The 22648-nt window shown below is 33.7% G+C and overlaps 1 protein-coding gene across 1 annotated transcript in view; it reads left to right on the forward strand.

Annotated features, from left to right (window-relative positions):
* The first annotated feature begins 749 nt into the window (after positions 1-749).
* The window catches only part of LOC129227007 (hatching enzyme 1.2-like), a 52783-nt gene continuing 30884 nt past the window's right edge, over positions 750-22648 (forward strand). Inside the window, exons 1-5 of the mRNA XM_054861637.1 lie at positions 750-767; positions 5645-5751; positions 11779-11841; positions 11929-11970; positions 21209-21235. Of these exons, the coding sequence (XP_054717612.1) occupies positions 5676-5751; positions 11779-11841; positions 11929-11970; positions 21209-21235 (208 nt within the window). The 5' untranslated portion in view covers positions 750-767; positions 5645-5675. The remainder of the gene's footprint in view (positions 768-5644; positions 5752-11778; positions 11842-11928; positions 11971-21208; positions 21236-22648) is intronic.

Consider the following 22648-nt stretch of genomic DNA (forward strand, 5'->3'; position numbering starts at 1 on the left):
TCTAGTCGACAGCAGGGTAGAAGTAGAGTTTAATAAATTTTAAATACAATTCTAAGTTTTTGTTCATGCTAGTGGTTACAATGTGATTGTTGGCAGACAAGGAGAGAAAGGTCAGTGGCTTGAATTGTTTAGCTGTTGCCATTTTATATTTGTTAATAGATAAAATACTTGTAATTTGTTTCAATAAGCAAGGCTTTTAAAGGTATTTTCAATTTTCCTTCTTGATATTGCTCCTGAGACTGGAAAACTTTAGCAGTTGTGATTATTTTTCGTCTTACGCCTTTCCCATGTTATCTAAAAAACATTTTAATGTATTAAAACTTTATATAAGTTATGACCCGCGAGGTTCATCTTAATATGAAGTCGGAAGTTTTTTTTTTCATTTTAAATTTAATATTAGGTCTTGTAATATGTTCTTATGTCTACTAACTGAATCATAATAAAGTTGTCTCTAAGAGCGTCTGAAAAGATTTTTTGAACATAAATACTTATTCCATTTGTGTAACATCTGGTTAGTTATTGATCCGATCACACTCCAATACACATGTTCAAGTGTTCTTGCATTTCAGTGCTTGATGTAAGCAATTATACGCATGTAAGTAAACATCTACGAGGACAATTATCAATCAACAAAACAATGCCAACATATGTAGCTTGAATGAATTTCATCAAACACCGCACCTGAAAAATACACTTGCTATTATTAGAATGAGGATATATATTCTGCATAAAAGCAAGGGAAAATAGCAAACTTCACTTGCTCGTCGGTAAGTACGTGTTATTTGCTTATGGTGTATACTATGTCAAAAGTAGGGAAGACTGTTGTACTTTGGACCACTTCTAAAACTTTTTGGTTTTCAAAAAAAGAATGTGTGGTTTTTACGGTTTTTAGTTATTAAAACTTAACTTCAAGCTTTTTTGCATAAGTAAAAAATATTTCGGAACATAAAAAAATATTTTTCTATTTTTGTATATTTTTCATAAATTTTATGTAATTTGGTCCATGGTACATGATGCTCGTGTACCTTGAGACAGACTTCTTGTACTTGCTTAACTGCATAACTTACGTTGTATTCAAGTTTATCGGACCCACTTTCATTCAACTTTCTTAAATGCCTAGTAATGGTTGACCTGCTCACTTTGAATACTTTTTCGACCTCTCTAAAGGTCATTTTTTTTATCCGTACATTACTTCTTACTGCTTCAATAGCATATTTTAATGCCTCAACATCCACTGGATCCCTCTTGTTTCCATTTTTACTTCGAGGAATGATGAAATCTTACCTAAAATAAATAATAATAATAAAACAATTACTATAATCTATTGTACCTATTGTACCTTGATCCAGTGGTTCAAGGTACAAGATGGAGCTTGGTTTCAAGGTACACGAGGGTGCATGTTTATACAAAAGTTGCTACCATAACCTCACAGCTACGTAAAAAGCAAAGACTAAATGTTGAATACACTTACCGAGAGATAGGCAATAGATATAATGTTCAATCAGTTGGGAAACACTAGTCTTTAAAAGTCCAATTTCATTTAAGTAACACTGGAATTATTTACTTTTGTTTGCACAAATCGCAAAACAATCACTGTCCACATAAAGGCTGGAGTTTCAACCTACAACTCACTCTGGCAGGTGGAGAGACTTTCACAGCTGACATAGTACCGTGATTCCTCACTAGGTAAAAGCGCTAGCTGATTAGAGTGCATGGCGCGAGGTACACCACGGTTAAGGTACAACAGTCTCCCCTACCTTATAATCTTACGTTACTGAAAATTTTATTTACAACCCAAAATTACTGCATTATGGTTAAATTTAAAGAAGTTTGGTTCACAGTAGTGAAAAGTAGTATATAATCAAGTGCCTTTATCAAAGATCTAAATTAAATAAACTAATTAAAACCCTTTTCTTTTTTCCCCATGGTATTTCATCTATTGGGAGTAGGGATTGCAATACCGGACAGAAAATTCAATAATGGCATTCAGTATTTTTTAAACGCAAAACCGGAATACCGGTATTAAAACCGGTATTTGAAATTTCTCAAAAAATGCTTGAAAACAAATTGTTTTGTTGCCACACTTCATAATTTTGTACAAAAATTGTATCATTTATGAAAACGTAATGTGAACAAATATAAAATTAAGGAACAAATGTCATAATAAATAAAATAATAAATTAAAAAAACCTTTTAAAAACCACGCTTTTGTAGCAAAATGAACTAAAAAGCAAAAAATAATCTTTGAATGAAAAGTATACTACAGGGTGAGTCATTTATTAGTTTCAATTATTAGTTCATTTATTCATTCATTGAGAAATAAATATTCTTAATGATCAAATTGAAAATACTTCTACTTTCACTTTTCCTTATATATGAAGAAAAGTGATAGTTTCCCACTTGTTTTCGAAAGGGATGCATTGATTAATCCGTCATAATCTGTCATCTTGCCGATTATTTATAATTGGCTAAATTTATCCAATTAAAAGGCGGGAAAAAATATTTTTCAAAATAATTTTTTTAAGCATACCTTCAACAAGAACTATGATGAATACATTTATCAGCAATAAATAAATATAATTTGCTGAAACATTATTTTAGAACTGCAGTATGAAAGCGAACAGGGTAAAATCAAATAGTTTTTAGAAAGTGCGTAACACTGAATTAAATATTAAAGAATAATTCTCACAAATTACAGGACATTTAAATTGAAATGCGAGCATTATTTATCCCCTCCTCCCACACATTTGTCATATCACCTGCCTCGCAGCTACTTTTTATTTTTATGTTATTAATGTTATTTCTGTTTATCTTATGAAGGATAGAAATGTAGCAGAAATAAACAAATGTTAAAATGATCTGGAACCTCCCCTTAACTCTCCCCACTCCCTTTAAATTTTTAGCCTACTTTCCCAGTAAAAGTCAGAAAAAGAAGAAAAAAACATGAAAGAAGGCTTAATGCATCTTTAAAATATTGCAAAAAACAAAAAAAGTCAAAAATAAATAAAATAATTAAATAAATATCGAAAAATTAAAAATTGGAAAGTAGGGTGTTGAGATTGGAAAAAATGTCTGTCGGTCTGTCTGTCTGTCCCTCCCTAATAACTTTTGAATGAACAGTCCGATTCGAACAAACTTTTTTTTTGTTCGAAAGATCTCGGCAAGGACACCTCATTCCCATATTTCACTTTTTGATTTTAAACTAATTTTTGTTCAATTTTGAAAAGTTCAAAAAACTTAACATTAGCGCCTACGGGAAAATTCAAGGCAATTCCGAACTGTGAGGCGAATTTGCTTCAAACTTTGTAGGAAAAAGCTGTTGCTGAAAAACTTGTATATAAAGTATCTTTTTAATGTGAACAATATTCCGTTCAATTTTGAACGGTTCAAATCCCTTAACATTATCGCCTACGGGGAAACTGAAAGTCAATGCAGATTCCGTACTTAAAGGTGGATTTACTTCAAACAAATTTTGTTGGAAATAGCTCTTGACGAGAAACTCCAGACTCTGACTCCGAGAATTTAGGGACACCTGACTCCGACTCCGACTCCCCGACTTCGACTCTGACTTCGTAGCTTTGGCAAAGATTTATACACAAAGGACAAATGACTGACTCCAATTCTTGGATATTCGACTCCGACTCCTTTGTCACAAAATAGGATTGACTCCAACTCCGACTCCGCAGCTATGGTTTTTAAGTGTGAAATAATTATTGTTGATCTTACTTCTTTTTATTTTCACGCAAAAGTTTAAACTTAGGTATTCAGTTTTCGGCGGATAAACTCGAAGTCATTTATGTTTCTACACGAAGATATGCGCAGAAGATTTTTTTTTTTGGCCGTGAAAATTATTTCTTTAAGTTTACATTTTATTGTTTTTATTTATTCTGGTAAGTGCATTAATTAATTTAAAAGATTATTTTTGGCAACAGGGGAAAAAGAAACGACTTTTTTTTTTGATATGATGTACATGTGTTTTAAAAAGCGCATTAATTTTAATTATTATTTTTTCGTTTTGAAAGCTGTTAAAGAATTTTTTTTAATGGAAAAAGTGTATTAGCTGCTTTGTTTAAAAGTTGCTGCTATTTTATTTGTTCGTTTTTTTTACGCATCCAATTCCTAGAAATTAGTTAAAAATATTAAAAAAATATGTTTGAAACAATTTGCGATTTTAGTTATTCTTGAGAATACTGATCAGGTACTAGAAAGTAGTATGGGTATACGGGAAAGTAGACTCGTTTAGTTCTAGATGGAACTTCTTGTTTGTTTTATTTTTTGAAGGAAATCAGGATCATCTCCTAAAGTTTAGGATGATACCTTAACCCCAGCTTCTGGTGAGACAACTTGATTCTTTCTTCAGTTATTTTACGCCTCGTAACTATACATATGATTACATCATACAACTTACTATTATTAATTTTTGATTCAGCAAAAGAAATTATTTTTTTAAATATTTTTTGGTGTAAAAACGTGCGTACTTTACTTTTTTATTATTATTATTATTTTTTTACGAACTGATGGTTGAAGTAATATTATTTTTTATTTATTAATTCATGTTTATTTTGAATAAATATGCACATATATACAACGTTGCATCATGTTCAGTGAGTCAATACTTTCCCCCTTTAGAATAATGCTTTTAGATAACCTTACATTTTTTTTATAATAAATAAAAAACTTAGATTAAATGGCTACTAATGATTTAAAAATAAATTTAAATTAAAAATAAAATGCTCCTAAATTTGCCTGCTGACCACAGGCTGCCCCTATTATTTTACAATTTTCATGTCTAGTTAACATTATGTGATTTAATTAACCTTAATATGAAAAGTAACTGAAAGACATTGCATAAAATATTGAAATTATTTTGGGAAAATTAGGAAAGAGGAGAAAAATCGTCTCTCAGAAATAAACTGTTAACTATTTAAAATCAAAAAAAAAAAAAAAAAAAAAAGAAAGAAAGAAAGAAAGTGACGGAGGAATTGATAGTATCAAAAACAATCATTATGATCATTAATCGGCCGGAGCCGATTAATCGGTAATCAACCAATTTGCTATTGGTGCATCCCTATTGAAACTATAAATTTAGTGCCAAAAATGACAAACTACACCTCAATACAAGTTATATTTTGAAATACGTTCTCCTTTCTTCACCTTCAGTAATTTTCAAAACAAATTTTCAATTAGTGGTTTTTGAAAATCGAAATTGATCTTAACAATTTCACTTGTCCGAGATTTCCCCCAGAACGATACTTCAGTCGTATCATGCACACTAATTAGATATACTCGTAGAGTGCTTTATTAGTTACACAACTGCGTTGGGGCCAATAAGGGAAAAATAAACAAAGTTCGCAGAGACAAACGTTCCCCTTGTGGTTTTTGTTTATTTTTATAATCTTAGTCGCATACTTCAGACATCACGGCGATAATCTTAACTATAGGTACCTTTATAATATTTTCATTTTTGTCGCAATGTTATCAGAATAAATATTTGTAGAATTTCTTTGCAAGCTAGAGCCCAAAAAGTTCACGAAGTTTTTTTTTTTTTTTGGAAATGCACCTGTGCTGTTATTACTTTGACGCACAATGAGATAACATTAGTTGTCTTGCATATGCTTATGTGTTACTTTAATGTATCTTCCAGTTTTCCTCGGTCAGCAAAAGAGGACTTCATAATGTGCAGCTTTTGGGGAGTTTTATTCCTAGTTTCTTACGCCTTCGCAGCTCCATTTAATGGAACAGAAGTACCTTGTGAGTATAAAGTGACCAATGGGATCGTTTCCAAAATTTTAAAAGTTTTTTTTTCTGAAAGAGCATGCTTAAAAACATAGAACCTGACCATTTTTTTAATAATTTATTTAAGTTTAATATTTTTAAAAAAAATACTTAAATCGTTGCGCTTTCCTTGTTTACACTTCTGTCGCGTGACATCACAAATGATGAAATGTCATTCAATCTTGCCATTCACAAAGCAAACTATTTAATTCGCATCTTTACTCACGTGTATTGGCAACGATATGGTTGATTGCAAGCGTAGAGCGCAATTTTAGTTCGCTGCTTGATTATCATAACGTGGAAACGTAGTAGAAAGATGCGCCAAATTGCATCATTTGTGGTGTCATAAAGACCACGCCTTGTTTGAAAAATCGGACATTTTAAAAAATTAATTAAAAATTAACTGTTTGGAAAATAAAATATTTTCTGGGTCCATGTTTTTTTTTTTTTTTTTTTTTTTGTTGCTTATTCTCTCAATTTCTGTGACTAAAAGTAGTACTTTTCACTGATGGAAACAACCCCATTGTTTAAATTTCAAAACCCATGTTTTTAACAAAAGTCAGTCGTATATCAAAACGTAAAAGGTTGCATTTAGTGATTTTAATTCTGGTATACGAAATCTCAGTTGTAGCATTCTCAATTTCGTAAAACAGGTACTTACTATGGTAAAATACCGATGTTTTCGGTATTAGCTGCAAATAATAAATACATTCAAACCTGTTTTTATGCGGTGCATAGGGGTTGCATACAAATTGCATTAAAAAAATGTTCGAAATTTCACGAGTAGCTATAAAAAGTTGTTTCCGCAACACATTTTTTTTTTAATGCTGTGGATGGGAACCGCATAAAAAAGTCTCACGTAGATAATAACCCAAAAATCTTACAAAATAACTAGGAATCGCCTATCTTTAACAGAAATCAATGTTAACCAAGTGATGATCTTGCCTAGCAGTCGGAGAAAATTTTCCGCATAAGAAATTTTTGGGTGGTCACAGTGCCTTCCCATACCTATGTCGTCACTTGAAGATACTACTTCGCACTCGTTTAAACAAAAAAATTCGTCACTTGAATCCCAATCTGATTGAAATTTTCATATACCGTACAAAAAAAGTTCGCACACACACACACACACACACACACAAAAAGAAAAAAGACCGCGCAAAAACAGATTTGGGTGTACTACTTTTTAATTTAAGCGTTTATACTACAGTTGAATTCCGTTACAACGAACTTCAGGAGAGCGAAAGTTATGTTCGTTGTAACGGGAATTTCGTTGTGATGGAATTCAAGCAATGTAATTGAAATCAGATCAGGACTGAAAATTGATTTCGTTGTATTGGTATTCGTTGTAACGAGATTTCACTATTAGTTACTGTCTGTTCTCGAACTCCGCGACTAGCAGCTGCGAACGGTTCCAATTGAAAAAGGGGTGATGGTTTAAGGAAGCGCACTTCCCGATGCATTCAAATTTTGCTTGCTCGTTATTTCCTTTTTGCTACCACCCCTGTTTTGATAAAATCAGAAGAGACCTGACGCATGCGTAGATTCGAATAAGGTTTCGTGTTAAAATATCGGACAGTAATTTCTACTATTTTAAAACCGAATTTTTTCCATCAATGAAATAGGACGATAATCAGTTATTTGATGGCAAGACTTGACTTCAAGAACTCGAATTAGTAGGAGGCTATGAATAAACGTAATAAAAGGAAAGAGAAAGACATTTTCATCACTGGGTGATGTAAACAAATCACATTTTTTTGCATTGATGTGCAACATATTTTTATTTTCCTTCTATCTTGTTTATTAACTTTTGTATATCAGGCTATTCCACTTGCCTTTGCGCAAAAACTAATTAACTTTAATTCGAGTACAGTTATAAATGCATTAATTAAACTACTAGCTGCATCGCCCGGCTTTGCACGGTCGTCCTCGAAAATGAAAGTTATGCCAATTGAAACGTGTTCATCAATCAGGATTGAACAGAAACAAAAAAAAAAAAAAAAAATCTGTTAAATTTAAAGACATATTACGGAAAAAACTCCAAAAAGAAAACATTTCAAATCTCCCGAATACAGGAAAAGCCCCAAAACAAAAGTCAGATTTTTATTTGTTCATATTCGTGAAAAAAGTGGCACAACAGATATTTCTTCACAATGATTTTCTGTTTATAAGAGCGTTGTTCAACGATGACCGTGATCAACAATGAATTTCTACTTAAAGGCTTACCTACATTTTAGCATGAAATTTGTTTAAAAACAGTTATAATTCACGGAACCTTGGAACATTGGAAATTTTTTTATCTGAGGCAGAAAAATCAGGGGCTTCTATGGATATTTTTTCCTAGTTTTTGCGAGCATTTTTGCTCCCTCGTATTATAGAAAAACGCCATTTTTTGCTCCTAAAATTAAAATTCGAACGGTTCGGAACCTTTTTGGCGTTCGAAAGCTCCTCTACGTTCCTTCTCGGGTGTCCAAGTATCTCCCTGCTAAATTTGGTCAAGATCCTTCGCAAACTGTGGATTTGTATAGATAACATACACACGTGTATTATACACACATATATACAAACACATCCATATATACACAATCATGCACACATACACACACACACACACACACACACACATATATATATATATATATATATACGCTCAGGAACATTGAAAATAGCGCCCCAAGAAGGAAACATTGGATTGAAGTGAAATTTAATACACAAAATAAGCAGAATAATATAGGTGAGAAAAAACACTTGATCCCAAAATCTGGACAATTAAACAAATACAGTCTAAGAAATAAGATAAATACAGAGCTACTTCAATAGTGCAATGAACCCCTTTTTGCTGCAATAAGAGCCGCAACACGGTCCGACATCGAGCTAATTAAACGTCTGATGTTGTCCTGAGGCAGATGGACCCACAAGTTTTGAACAGCCACTTCTAAATCTTGCACAGAGTAGCACGGCGCGGCGGCATCTGCCGTGTCAATTCATCACATACTTGCTCTATAGAGGACAAATCGGGGGAGCGAGCTGGGCATGGAAGAGTCTCTAAAGGACCTAAGAAAACTTGAGCAACTCTAGCTGTATGCAGCCGAGCATTATCTGACTGGAAAATTGCTCCTGGGAGACCATTTACGAACGGTCCTCTATGCGGTTGCAGAATTTTATTAACATAACGCTGACCCGTTAAAGTTCCCCGTACCACAACTAGAGCGGTCGCGCTATCACAGGTTATGGACCCCCAGACCATTATACCCGCGGTGCGGGTAGTGTGTCGTGCGATAGAATGGGTGGAATGGCACCTTTCTCCAGGGTGCCTCCACATCCGTGCGCGATTATCATCTGTTCCCAAAACGAACCAGGATTCATCACTGAACACCACCTGTTGCCAGTCAATGACATCCCACATCGCTCTGGCTTCTCATCATTGTAGACGGAGTTGCCCATGTTTGGTGTTAAAGAGAGTACACGAAAAGGCCGCTAGGACTGCAGATTCACTTCCACTAGACGTCTAGAAACGATTGGGGGAACAACTGCTACCCCTACGTCTGCTTGAATGGTGGGCCGAGTTACTGTGGGCTCCCCGAGCGCTTGCCGGACACTCCTTCGATCCCCTCTCCGCGTCGTCGTCCTGGTCGCTCCAGAACAGGTTTTTCGCATGTAAAGCATTGGTTTCCTAGGAGAGAATTGCCGACCTTCGGCGTCGCTTATCGCCGAGAGGAAAAGTTGATTCTTCTGCGCATGCGCGCCCGAGCGAAATCGACGTGGTGAGTGGCCACGCCGGAATCACATGACTTTGATTTCAGCGTCACGCCGAGTATCGACGCCAAAGCTCGGTGATTTCGCTTCTAGGAAACCAGGGCTTAAGTACCATTTCGTGTCCACTGCCTCCAACAGTTTCTAACGGAACACTCCGAACGATCCACCTGGGCAGCAACACGGTTCGTCGACCAGCCCGCAATTTTCATGCCAATGATCAAACCTCTCTCAATCTCTCTTAACTGTGAGAAACGTTTTCTAACTCGCCTACCTGGCATCCTTCACTCATTAAGGTTCTCCATCAATCGGGATGAAATCGTAACATTTGTGAATCTTAAATTATGCTCTGGTTTATATAGCACCTTTTTCCCGATTGCGCCGATACTGTGGGTAAACGGTCATGCGCATTGACACCAAACTTGGATCATTTGTATATCAGATGTCACTCTTCTTAAGGGCATACAATACCCCAACTCTTCTACAGTAACAGTACCCCAAAAATGATGAAACGATCAAAAAGAAAAAAAAATTATTGCTTATTTCAAAACTAAAAACTATTCTGAATACAGGGGAAAAGTTTCATTGCTTTAATTCAAATATTTAAATGGTTATGAGTGGTTTTAGGCCACACACACACATGCTCGCTATATGTTCTTATAAAAAAGAAAAACTTTAAATTGCTTTTCCTCGATGATGTTTTTTTTTTTTTTTTTTTGTGTTTTCATGTCATTATAATCCCTAAGGATTTTTTTCTATTAAAGATACAGCTTTAAAGTAATACTTTTTGCAATTGGGATAACATATTTGACAAAACTGTGCATTGGATAATCATTTTATAAATTACTCAAATGTTTAGAGCATGTTAAACCTTTAAAAACCAAATTTTTTTGAAAAAAAAATTTGATTTTTTACATAATTAATCACAGAAAATTTTCTAATAAACTGATAAGCAAATGAATGCACAGATTTTTAGATATGATTATAATGATCATTTAGCAAAAAACTTTTTTTTAATTAGTGCAAAAATAAAAATGCCTTAAGGATTTTTAAAAATTTAAATTTTACTCAATTTTTTGAATTTTTAAAAAAAAAGTAGGCAATATTTTTAAATTTTGAAAATAAATTATTGATTACGAAATAAGTATGCATGTTATGGTTTCAAAGAAATATAAAATTTACTTAAATTAAAAAAAAAGTTTGAAAGGTACTGTGACCCCTTAAATGCAAAGTTTTCGCGATTATACCTTTCTTCTTTCTTGGGGCGCAATTTTCAATGTTTCTGAGTGTATATTGTCGCTTCAGAGCAACTGTAAGGTATCTTCGTGTTGTGTCTGGGATTAGATATCTTACTTTTGCTCTGAGGCGACGATATATCCTTTGTTTTATTTACATAGATTGTAAACACTAAACAGGACATACATTTGTACTTCCTTTTACAAAAAGGAAGTATTGTATTCGCGAAAAAATTTTCACCCCAAAAATCGGCCTTCATTCCCATTTTGCTCACCCCCCCGAATGAATGTTGAGTTTTTTTTTTCAACCCGACCACACGCGGATATGTGCCTAGGAACGTACAGACACTCGAAATATCCATTTTGACGATCCCCGAGTTAATTACAACGAGTTTTCTTGTGACGTCTGTATGTAGGTATGTATATGCGTATGTGTGTATGTATGTCGCATAACTCAAGAACGGAATGTCCTGGAAAATTGAAATTTGGTACGTAGCCTCCTAGTGGGGTCTAGTTGTGCATCTTCCTTTTTGGTTGCATTCGGATACTCCAAAGGGGGTCTTTTGCCCCTCTTTGGGGGGGGGGGAAATCGTTGCTAATTTCGATGTAAACTTAAGTGGTGTTATAATTTGGCGGACACTTGGCGATATATCGCCAGTCTTTTGGTTGCCAAGTTTTGTCGCCAATTTGGTGACAAATTTGGCGTTTATTTAATTTTTTTTTTTTTTTTAATCTGGTTTCAATTTGGCCACTGTTGGTGATATTTAGAGAGTAAAGTATTGAACCATATTAAAACTTCCAATAATGGGAAAATGACATTAAATTGGAGTAAAAGGAAGTCATGTGATGCACACATCAGCTCGTTTTAAAACAAAATCATTGCATACAGCTATCAATACAAACTGTCTCGACGGTTTCATCCGCTTTAATTTTTCTGAATTTCTTGAGCTCAAACTGACCAGTTTAACGAGAATGACCCTTATTGTATATTGTTTTAATGAAATTATTATTTCAGTTGTTGAGCCGGAAGTGCTGGAGCAGTTATTAAAAAATGGAGAATTTGAAGAATTCAGTAAACGTAAGATCTACGTTTCACTTGTATTCAGATATAAATAAATAGTTCCAAAGTAGACGGATCTGTTTTTAACAAATTCTTTCTTTTCAGTTATGGGCATCGAAAATGTAAACCTGGTCATTCCAAGAGAAGGTAAATGCCATTTGAATATTTGTATATTGTTTAGTATATATAGTGGGACTGAAACAATCCGAATCAGTTGAGAGCGGATCTCATTCAGATAATCAAAAGTTAAATAATTGGATTTTAATTAAGGAGTCTATTTTAGTTGATCGCTGTGTTTGTGTTGAAAATTAGAGAAAAAAAATCTAATTTTGAAGACGAAGAGCTTTAAATTAATTAAATGAAAAGTCAGCACTTACACATGTTAAGTGTTTTCCCAAGTTCTACACATTTGAAGCCAATAATGAAACTGCGTTATGAGCCGTTAGCTCATCAACTCAATAAGGATCACGTTGCGCCTCTATTTTGAAAAAAAAAAAAAAAAGATTCTTTTTATGGGGAGGGGGGGGGGCAGAAACTTAACTGATAAGGGACTCGTCTTGGCTCTTGGATGCCCTACTTGAATACAATTTTTGTTGCCTGGTTGCCAGTTTTGTCGTTTTTTCTTTTTTTCTTTCTTTTTTTTGATATATTTGACTTTAAAAGAAACTAAATTTCTGAAAGCTGCACCCTGTTGGTACTACTTTTTCTTAACAAACTAGGGGGCTCTGACCCCTGCTCGCTAACGCTCACCAATCCCCTAAGATTGCTTGGCAATCTTATTTGATTCGGAAAGATTTAAATCGTCGATTAGAAAGAAACAGATTAAAAACGCATTATGAGCTCCCATATGAACAAAAAGCACCCCTTCCCCGGGTTTCAAAATAATTTGCACCAATTTGCAGAGCCGTAAGCGCTAAGGGGCTCCTGAACATTGCAAAACTGCAGCTTTGTACGTTTGAAAAGTCGCTTTCATATTCGTGGTCTCTAGTAATATATTTTGCTCTTTAGCTCAGGGCGTGAATTGAGTTGAGTCTAAGATTTTCCTTTAAAATCGAAACCCTTAAAGTTTGAATAAGAAAGAAAAAACAAGAGAATCGAAAAGACGTAGCTATGGCAACGCCAAATAAAACATCAATAATTTTAATGGAGATGAGATTATTCGAACTTGATTTTTAACGGTTTGCAACTTTTTTCCTTCGGAGATAGAAGCTTAGTTTTTCGATCATAGGTTGAGTTAGATCTGGAGTAATAAAAGCCGCTCTTTCCAGTGGTGTCGAAAAAGAAAATTGTGGGACAATTCTTTCGCTTTTTACTGATAGATTTAATGAAGAAAGTATTGCTTAAATTTCAGCTAAGCCTAAAAAAGTTCGAGCTAAAAACGCAAATAACACCCGTCGTATTTAAGTTAGAGCATTGAAACAAATTGCGTAGAACGCGGAAAGTTTTACCCTTTCCCACTGTATATAATTTTAATACGTGCAAGTAATCCCACCCCCCTTTAATAGGCAATAATGGGCGATTTACGCGAAATTTGAGCTTAAAAAATTAATTAAAAAAATTCAAATTTTAAAAAACAAAACCCCAGTTGCAAACCACCGAGGCTCGAAGTAGTCTTGTACAAAATTTCAAGGCTGTAGGTGCTATGGGGTCTTCTGAACACAGGCCCGCCACAGACTTCCTTCCAGAATTTCTTTGAAACCTTACTTTTATTTACTATAAAGAGAAAATGGCAACACCTTACATAATTCTTCGTATCATTAAATTATTTAATACCGTTCTGCTGCTACTCTAGGGCGCTTATCTTTAGTCAGAGGCTCCCGAACTTAAACTTTTGGGTGGGGGAACCTCTCAATTTACTGAATAAACTCTGAATTTTACCCAATCGAACTAGCGAACCTCTCTATGAGCCCAAGTCAAGTGCCCTAACAACCGTTACATTCTTCTCAGTCAAATGTGGAAAGTTTTTTTTCTTTTACTTTTCACCAAAACGCTGTTTGGTCTCATTAGTGTTATATTAACTGTTATTTTAATTTTACGTATTGTTTACTGACCAGTAACAAAATGTACGATCTACGGTTAAAACTTCGCTGCCAAAACTTAGTCGGACAAAACTTCGCTGCCAAAACTTAGTCGGACAAAACTTCAATGACAAAACTTTGTCGGACAAAACTTTGCGGCCAAAACTTCACGCGATCAAAACTTCGCGTGGACAAAACTTCGTGTGGTCAAAGCTTCGTGCAGACAAAACTTCGCGCGGCATTCTCATCGCCATACATCCTTAAACTTTCGTACATAATAATAGTAAGATTTTACTAGTTTTTGATTTTCTTTTTGTTTTAAGCGATATTTTAAAGATATGCCTTTTTTTTACGTTTTTTTCGTTTTTCTTTGACTTTTACTAGAAAAGTGGGCTAAAAAACTTAATTTGAATAATTTGACCAATTATAAATAATCAGCAAAGTATCCGATTGATTATTACTGCCGATTAATCTGCACATCCATACTTACAAATAATGGACAATATCATCCTTCCCACCCCATTTAAAAAAATCAGGAGTGTAAATTAGCACTAATTAAGTTTTTAAACTTGACAAAAAATGTAAATAAAAACTATTTTGTCTTCCTTTTCATTTTAACTTTCGTGCATGATGCATTGAACTTCCAAAACATTTAATTTACCATTATAATCTGTAAAGTTAATATATATATATATATATATATATATATATATATATATATATATATATATATATATATATATATATATATATATATATATATGTAATTTAAAGATTTTTTTCACATTAAAACTGAAATAATTTTAATTTTAAGAAGTTTTATTTTAGATGCGAACAGTAATACACGCACGAAGTTTTGTTTGTGCAAAGTTTTGTAAGCACGAAATGTTGACTACGCGAAGTTTTGTCCAGCCGAAGTTTTGACCGTGAGAAATTTGTCCACGCGAAGTATTGTCCACGCGAAGTTTTTTCCACGCGAAGTTTTGTCCACGTGAAGTTTCGACTGCGGAGTATTGTCCGGCGAAGTTTCAGCCGCGAAGTTTTGATCTATTAACTATCCCGTCACATGCAGACGGTGAAATTGAGTGGTACCTCTAATTTATCGCTAAATCTTTAAATGTAGCTCTTTTCTTAAATTTTTGTCAGGTTTTAAGACACATCATGAATACTGGGGAACGGGAGCTACAACTTTTTGCTTGATCATTTTTCTATTAAAATATAACATGGTTTTAGATTTTTTTTTTTTCAAATATCAATTTTATACTTAAAAAAAAAAAAAAAAAAAAAAAAAAAAAAAAAAAATTAGAAATGACTTTTTTACTGTTGTATTGGTTCATACTTCGATATAAAACAAAACAATCTTTGTCGCACCCAAAGCGGTTTAGGTATTATACGCAGAAGAATGAAAAATCTTCTTAACCCATTCCTTGCCCCGGCCGATACAGGATCGGCCGCGCAGTTTGTGTTAATACTGCCCCGGCCGATTCAGGCTCGTCGCAAGAAAATGGTTCCTAACTGCCCTCGACGATCCTGTGTCGTCACGGCGTTTCTAGCAGTTTTTGCTTCGGCCGAATATGTGTCGGCGATCCTTCCAGGAGCAGAACCCTGTTATTGCGCTTCTCTGTTGGGTTCTGGAGCTTTTAGGGGAGCGGTAATCAAGCTCTTTTCTTAGACAAAAGGGATGTAACTTATAGTATTTCACGGAACTTGTTGTAATTTATTTTATTTTACTAAGATATTAACTTTTCAAGTACTCTTTGATGGGACACGTATAATGCTTCAAATAATCAGGCATTATATTTTTATCTTTTCGTGGAAGCTTTGTTTCTTAGCATTCTGGCATTTGAACTCCTGATGAACAAGTGTGAAAATATTTCCTTACATATTTATCAATATTTCTATGCCTGAATAAAGCAAATAAACAGAAATATGTTTTTCTTGTTATCAAAAATCCACCTTCTTACGCAAGTATCCTTCACTAAATTGTTCATAATCCTCAAATTTTATAATTTACTAGCCTGCGTGCCCGGCGTTGCATGGGCTACTTAAAAAAGAAAGAGCAATTGATGTTTTTGTATTATTCTGACATCAGTTTTTAAAGCGCTAAGGAGTAAATAATTACGCGTAATGCACGGTTTGCAAAACACCAGTAGAGCATATTTTTATCAAAAACCTCTTTAACGTAAATCATATTTATCAATAATACAAGTTATGAGTATTTTCAATTAGCACAAAAGATGAAAATATATGCATTCTCAGCTATAATATGTGCTCACTTTAAACTGAATTAAATCTGATAGAATATATCTGAAATATTTATGTACAATTACAATCAGCTTTTTAACATAAAATGACACACACTTTTTTGTTGATTACGTGAAACTAAAGCACCAAGACTTATTAAATACCAATAAGCATTAATTTAATATCAAGCCATCAGATTCCAATTAAGCTTTAGTTAAAATCCTTAAAAACAATCTTTTTCGTTCAACTCTGTTTCACTTAAAGAAATCCAAACAATCTTAATTTAACGTGTTCTTTTAACGATACAAACTGTATTGCAAAAATCGGAACAGGAAGGAAAAAGAGATTTATTACAATTCGAAAACTCACCCATGTGACGGAAAAAAGTCCAACAAAATAAACATAATTAGTCGCACATCCTAAATGTACCCAAATATGAGGCCGGTGAATGATAAACTTACACTTCAATCAATAAACAATACTAAAGAAACATTTTTCATATGCTGAAAAGAGTTAAGAACGTTGAATGTGAAAAAATAAGAAAGGACAGACGATAAATGTCCGAATAGAGCAACCAATTTTAAACTAATTAAAAATGAAATTCTAGATGGAAACGTTGTTTTACGATTTGGACAGCAGTATAGTGCCTAGAAAGAGTAGTGTGCCGATCGACGGGGAAAAAGTGAGGTCAGATCTGAGGAAAATCCAGATGGCGCTGCGCTCGAGGAGTACGTTGCGTTCCTCGATCAGACTCGTTTTAAATCAGCGATTGCATGCTGATTTCGCAGTTCAAAATCCCCGTTTTTCAGATTGAACTTATTTTTTGCGCAAGACAAATACTGTAATAAGTGCTAATTGTTACATGGGTATTCATTTATTTTTTGAAGCATATAAAATTACCTTATGCTAATTGATATTCAATGAAAATAGTAGCCTATAAGGGGCGATTCATTAAATACGTAAGGGTCCCAAGGGGGAGGGGGTTGGAAAAGCCTCTACGTACCCTTACTTGGGGGGGGGGGGGAGGGTCAAACTCATTCTTACGCAATATTTTCCAAGTTGGTAATTCACATTATAAATTGCGCTTCAAGTGATTTGGCAGAGATTATGTTCCATTTGCGTCTGGAAGGTAAGAAACGTGTTAGAATAAGATGTTTTTTTATTTGTTTTACAAAAAAAAAAGTGTAAAATATAATAAAAGAGTCGCATTGTGTATGGCATGTTTTCTTTGTAATTAATATTACATACAAACAAACAAACAAAAAAAAAATGTCGAAAAAACATTCAGTTTAGATTCTAACTTTTCAGTAACTATTTCTTTACGCAAAAGGTTTAATTTAATAATGTGAATTTAATAACGTTAAACTTTGTTTTGAAAACATCCTTGTCTTTGTGTCTACTTCAATAATGATCTTTTTATCGTTAATATTATTTTCCGCATAATTTTCATTATTTACAAAAACTACAATATTTGGGGATTTTTTAAATTTCATACAAACCCAATATTCATTAGGCAAATTAATATGAACAATTTCATTTATAATAGATTTATACGTGGTTATTTCAGTTTCTTCTGCGGGAAGATCAAGCTTTATTTTTTTTCAAACAGGGAACATTTTTTTTAACTGCATAATTCCTGATGGACCTTTTCTTTGGTACTTTTTCAGTAGTAAATTATGTTGGTAGACTTGGGAAAATTGTCAGAGTTGCCACATCTTTCAAAAAAGGTTTTCCCTGAGGAATCAAAATTTCCTCACCATTTATAATATGCTTAAAATGCGTTTCAATAAAATGTTTTTCGAAATGCAGAGCACCAATTGAGCAATATTTATCAAAAACTTTATCTAACCTGGGACTTAACGAATTCCTTTTTAGTTTTTCTTCACCTGCTGGAGCTTTAAAAAGCGTAACTTTTTCCTTGAATGTTTTGTATCCACTTTTGCACCCTGGTACGAAACAAGATAAAGCTTTATTTCTTTTAATGTTCAACTTTGATGCCTCCATTAAAAGCCTTAAACTCTGTTTCATGAAATATTCACGAAATAAAGGTAAAAAAGAGAAACGCGGAACTAAATTGTAACAAAATCCCGCGTCTACTAATGTAAACACCGCGAAATCGAACGTGCACCTCGACTGCACTGCCCTCTAGCGGTTTTCATACAATTTGTCTTCAAGAATCAAGGGGAAAAAAGCGTCGGTCGGCACACTACTCTTTCTAGGCACTATAGACAGCAGCCAAAAAAATCTCTTTTGACACAATTATTAGAATTTTATTTGCTCACCCATATGCAAAATGGCAACAGGAAAGAAATAAAAATTCCTGAATAGCGTTATGTTAATTAACGTTTTAATTAATGTCTCCGCTAATTAAAGTCGTACAATTATGAGATTGGTCCTATTGTTTTCTTTGGAAAATTTCGAATTGATCGGTATCTCGTTTGACTCCCGATTCGCAGTGGTTCTCGGAAGATCGATCTTCAGACAGACAGACAGACAGACAGACGGACGCGAACAGATTTTAATATTATAGTGGATTTTACGCAATATTATTTTTTAAAACTATCTTACGTATCTTAATTTTGCACGAGTATGTTTTTTTTTATTATTATAATGTGCTTACTACGCTTTTTATTTATTTGTATACTATTATTATTTTTTAGTGCTTATTTATTTTTAAATCATGAAATTTTGAACCGTAAATTATATATTTTTATATTCGCGGCACCCTTTGAAGGATTTTTAGTGATACGGTTTTGAATATTTTTTATTTCACGAAAAAAAAAAAGACGACCGCATTGACTATACGTAAAAGTTGACTATGTAAAACATAAAATAGATACGACAGTACGAATAAAATGATATTATCTTGAGTTCTTTTTTTTGTACGCTTTACTCATAAGAAACGAAACATTACTTTTCTCCCATTCTCTTTCAGATTTTATTTATTGTCTTAAAATAGCTCCAATATTTTAATTGTACCTTCTTTTATGAGATTTTAAAAATATAAATTAAATATTTGGTTTCTTTTCAATAATCAAATTGCCATAATTAGTAAATAATCCTATGAAACTAACTAAAATTTATCCAAGTATGTTTAAAAAAAAAAATTTAAAATCATACTCGATTTCAAGCAAGATCTCCTTTTTTTTCCTTATGAAGACATGTTCCGTCATATAAGCATAAAAGCTTGCTTTGAAATTCCTTTCTGAGCTAAACTGTTTTGTTGTAAGAAAATAATGTGGAAGGGTTGACCACAAAACACTAAAACCTTCTGACCATTCTTTGAATGGAACTAACTTGCTCCGATGTTTGCAAAGAGGGTCCTTGGAGAATACAGACCTCCCAGTCGGTCTAGTTATTCCTCTCTCAGCTGGGGGCTTTTAGTTGCATGCACAAAAGTATCCTTTAGGGAAATAGGGGATTAGCCGCAAGTTTTGATCTTTTGTAATCATTTATCTTTAAAATACTTCCCACGTTTGAGCAACTGATATCTGGGCATTCAGAAGGGATTTAAAAGTCACCTGAATTACGATAAAAGTCGACCATAGTCCTTCCATCAAAGGGATGTCTCTGTGTTTATTGGTCGTTTTGAAGTGTCACAATATATCAAAAGGCACCGAAGAATACTTTTTATCCTCTTAGAATATCATTCCCACACTTAAAGCGTTTTTGTCTATTCAATTCGCTTGCTCACACGTTGGATCGATCAGTCAATTGTTTGAAGAATGTTTTGTTGAGGCCTTTTGAAAGATAGATCATCTTACATTTAACAGTAAAAGAAAAAAAAAAAAGATATACTGAGATAAAAGCAAAAAGAAAAATAAATGAATAAAATAATTAGTGTTATGAAAATAATTTCTTTTCGTCCAATCCTCTATTGTTTCTTATTTTCCTGTTATGTACTGCGTTAATGTATGAATATTTCAGCACATATTAGCAACCTTGTATGTTATTGCACTATTTAATTCAGTGCTTAAAAACAAATAAAGCGAAGCGATTTTCGAATGCAAGCTGAACAGCAAAAACAACATTAAAATACCGATAGCAAAATGGGGAGAAAAGTGTTATTACAACGTAGCAAAAAGCAACTCCGTTTCGTTATCTGCGGCATGCACGTTAAGGGTTTTCGGGCTGGTCATGGAATGGGTTTTAACATTATGAGATTGTTGTTTCTCAATTTAATTGTAAAGCAACGGCTGTAGCAAATTAAACAAAACTTGGTCTACAAAATTTTTAATAATGATGCTGATAAAAAATATGTGATAAAAAGGGGGCGAGGGGTATTCATTTTTAAAGTTGATGCACATTTTAATATGAAGAAGATCCCTTAACAATAATTAAGTAATCTTATCATTATTTTTTCTAATAGGGCTTCGATAGAGGCACTGCTTTTTGCATACATAGTACGATGCCCCGTCAAAGCATCCACTGATTCACGAGGCATTACTATCGGTGGGATGCCATTGCGACGAGAATTTTGACGCCCAGTTTTTCCATTAGGTGGAGGCACCTGAACTCTGCTCATTGCAAAACTGCACTACGAATTTAGTTTTGCCAAGATATATTCCTTGTCAAACGCGTACTCGATAGATCTTTTACATGCCGCATAATCATACGACATTGACGTTGTCGATATTCTGCATCTTGGGAAATCCACCGACTGGAGCCAGGTTTGATCCTGCGCCTTTTGGCGTGAGAGGCCGGCGTTTGAACCACTACACTACTCTGTTGGCTAACCTTATAACGTAGGCTGCATAATTTGTGAAAAAATAACACCTTATGCGTGTCTCTAGTGTCAATAATCTTCGAACACGACCAAGAGTGTTTCGTTTTCTTTTTTTTCTGTGACTGTGCATCTTCCTCTACAGCTATAAATCAACACATCATCGTAAGAAAATAAGTACTGTGTTGACGTCCTCTGCTTTATTTTGTAACAAACGTACAAAGAAAAAAAGTCTTTTTAATACTTATATCTGTTATATTTAAAACATCAAAACACGTCGAAAGCATTATTTGCGTTGCGTTTTAAAACATGGTTTAATATTTTTAACATTTCGCAGTTCGAAACTAAACATGTAGCTTCGATTCTGTTATCTAACTTCAGATTTTTTTCTCCCACTTAGGAAACGAGGACCCCATGTACCACAAAGGTATGTAAGTTTCTCAATAGTTACCATAGAATTACAAACCTTGTTTGTTTCTTCCATTGCATTTTACATGTTAGCATTTAATATTTCCTTGTTATAAAAGTATGAATTATTATTGAACCAACTTTGTCCAATTTCTTCCATGTCTTTTCTATCTTAAGTTTTCATAACTTGATTTTATTAAAATTTTTTTTAATTGAGTATAATCCAAACAATTACCTGCCAGACAAGCGCCGTAAACTTGAAAATTGTCTGATGGTTTTTATGTATTAATCCCATTCATAAACTGCTTTATCAGTAATTTTTACTTTCAAAGACTTACATTGAAAATAGTCAACATCGTTGCGCTCTTGCTCAGGAATGATAACGTTGTGATGAACAAAAAGTATGACGTATTGAATGAACCAGGGCAGGCCCCCCCCCAAACTCAATAGCGCAAATTCCCCCCCCCCCCAAAAAAAAAAAAAAAATTCTCAAACTTTTTTTCTTTCATGTTTTATTTTTCAGCTCTTTTTTATTTCAATTTTTTTTTAAAAATATTTATTTATTTACTTTTAATTATTATAATTCTTATTATTTCATGAGAAAAGTTATATGCTACGACAATGAAATACACACACAAATTAAATAAATGAAATAAAATATAAACAGAATAAAATAAATTAAAATAAATAATTTAAACAAAAATTAACTGAATAAATAAATTTTACTAAATTAATATTTTTTAAATAAATAAATAAATAAAATGTGAAAAAATCCCCCCCCCCAATTTTGATACGAAATCAATTTGCGCCATAATCCCCCCCCTGTGGGCACCCCTGTATGCACCGACTAATCAGTAATAATCCGTAATTGGCCATAATTGGCCACGTTTCAGAATATTTATATCGATCAATTTTTCCCGATTAATTAAAAGCAAAAAAGGTTTTAATTTAATTTTCTAAGTTTGCCCAAAGCAAGGAAAGATGCTGAATCAATTCATTAACAACGCATAAATGTATTTTTTTTTATTGTTTAAGACGAGGAACTGGGGTGGTTAAATGAGGCAGTGAGAAACAATTGACGTATAAGTGGCATAATAAAAAATCTGGAGATAACCAGAACAAATGGTAGGTGAACCGCTCCTCTGTTTGGGGCAAGAGATAGTACTAGTAGCCCTGGTACGTTCTGCTATACAGCAAGATTTAGAAAAAATTTTCAATGAAAGCCTACCGAGCCCCGCAACTTCAAACGTGATTTACTCAAAACTTGAAAATGTCCACCTTACAATGGTGACAAAAACAATTGCATCACCCGTGCCGCAAAGGAGAGGAATATCATCCCGACTGCATTCAACACACAGTCAGAGGCATCCCGTATCCCAGATGATTTGGGGATGTATTTCTGATCAAGGAGTTGGTGGGCTTCACTTTGTGC

This window comes from Uloborus diversus, chromosome 7 (genome assembly GCF_026930045.1).
Source record: "Uloborus diversus isolate 005 chromosome 7, Udiv.v.3.1, whole genome shotgun sequence".
NCBI lineage: Eukaryota > Metazoa > Arthropoda > Arachnida > Araneae > Uloboridae > Uloborus > Uloborus diversus.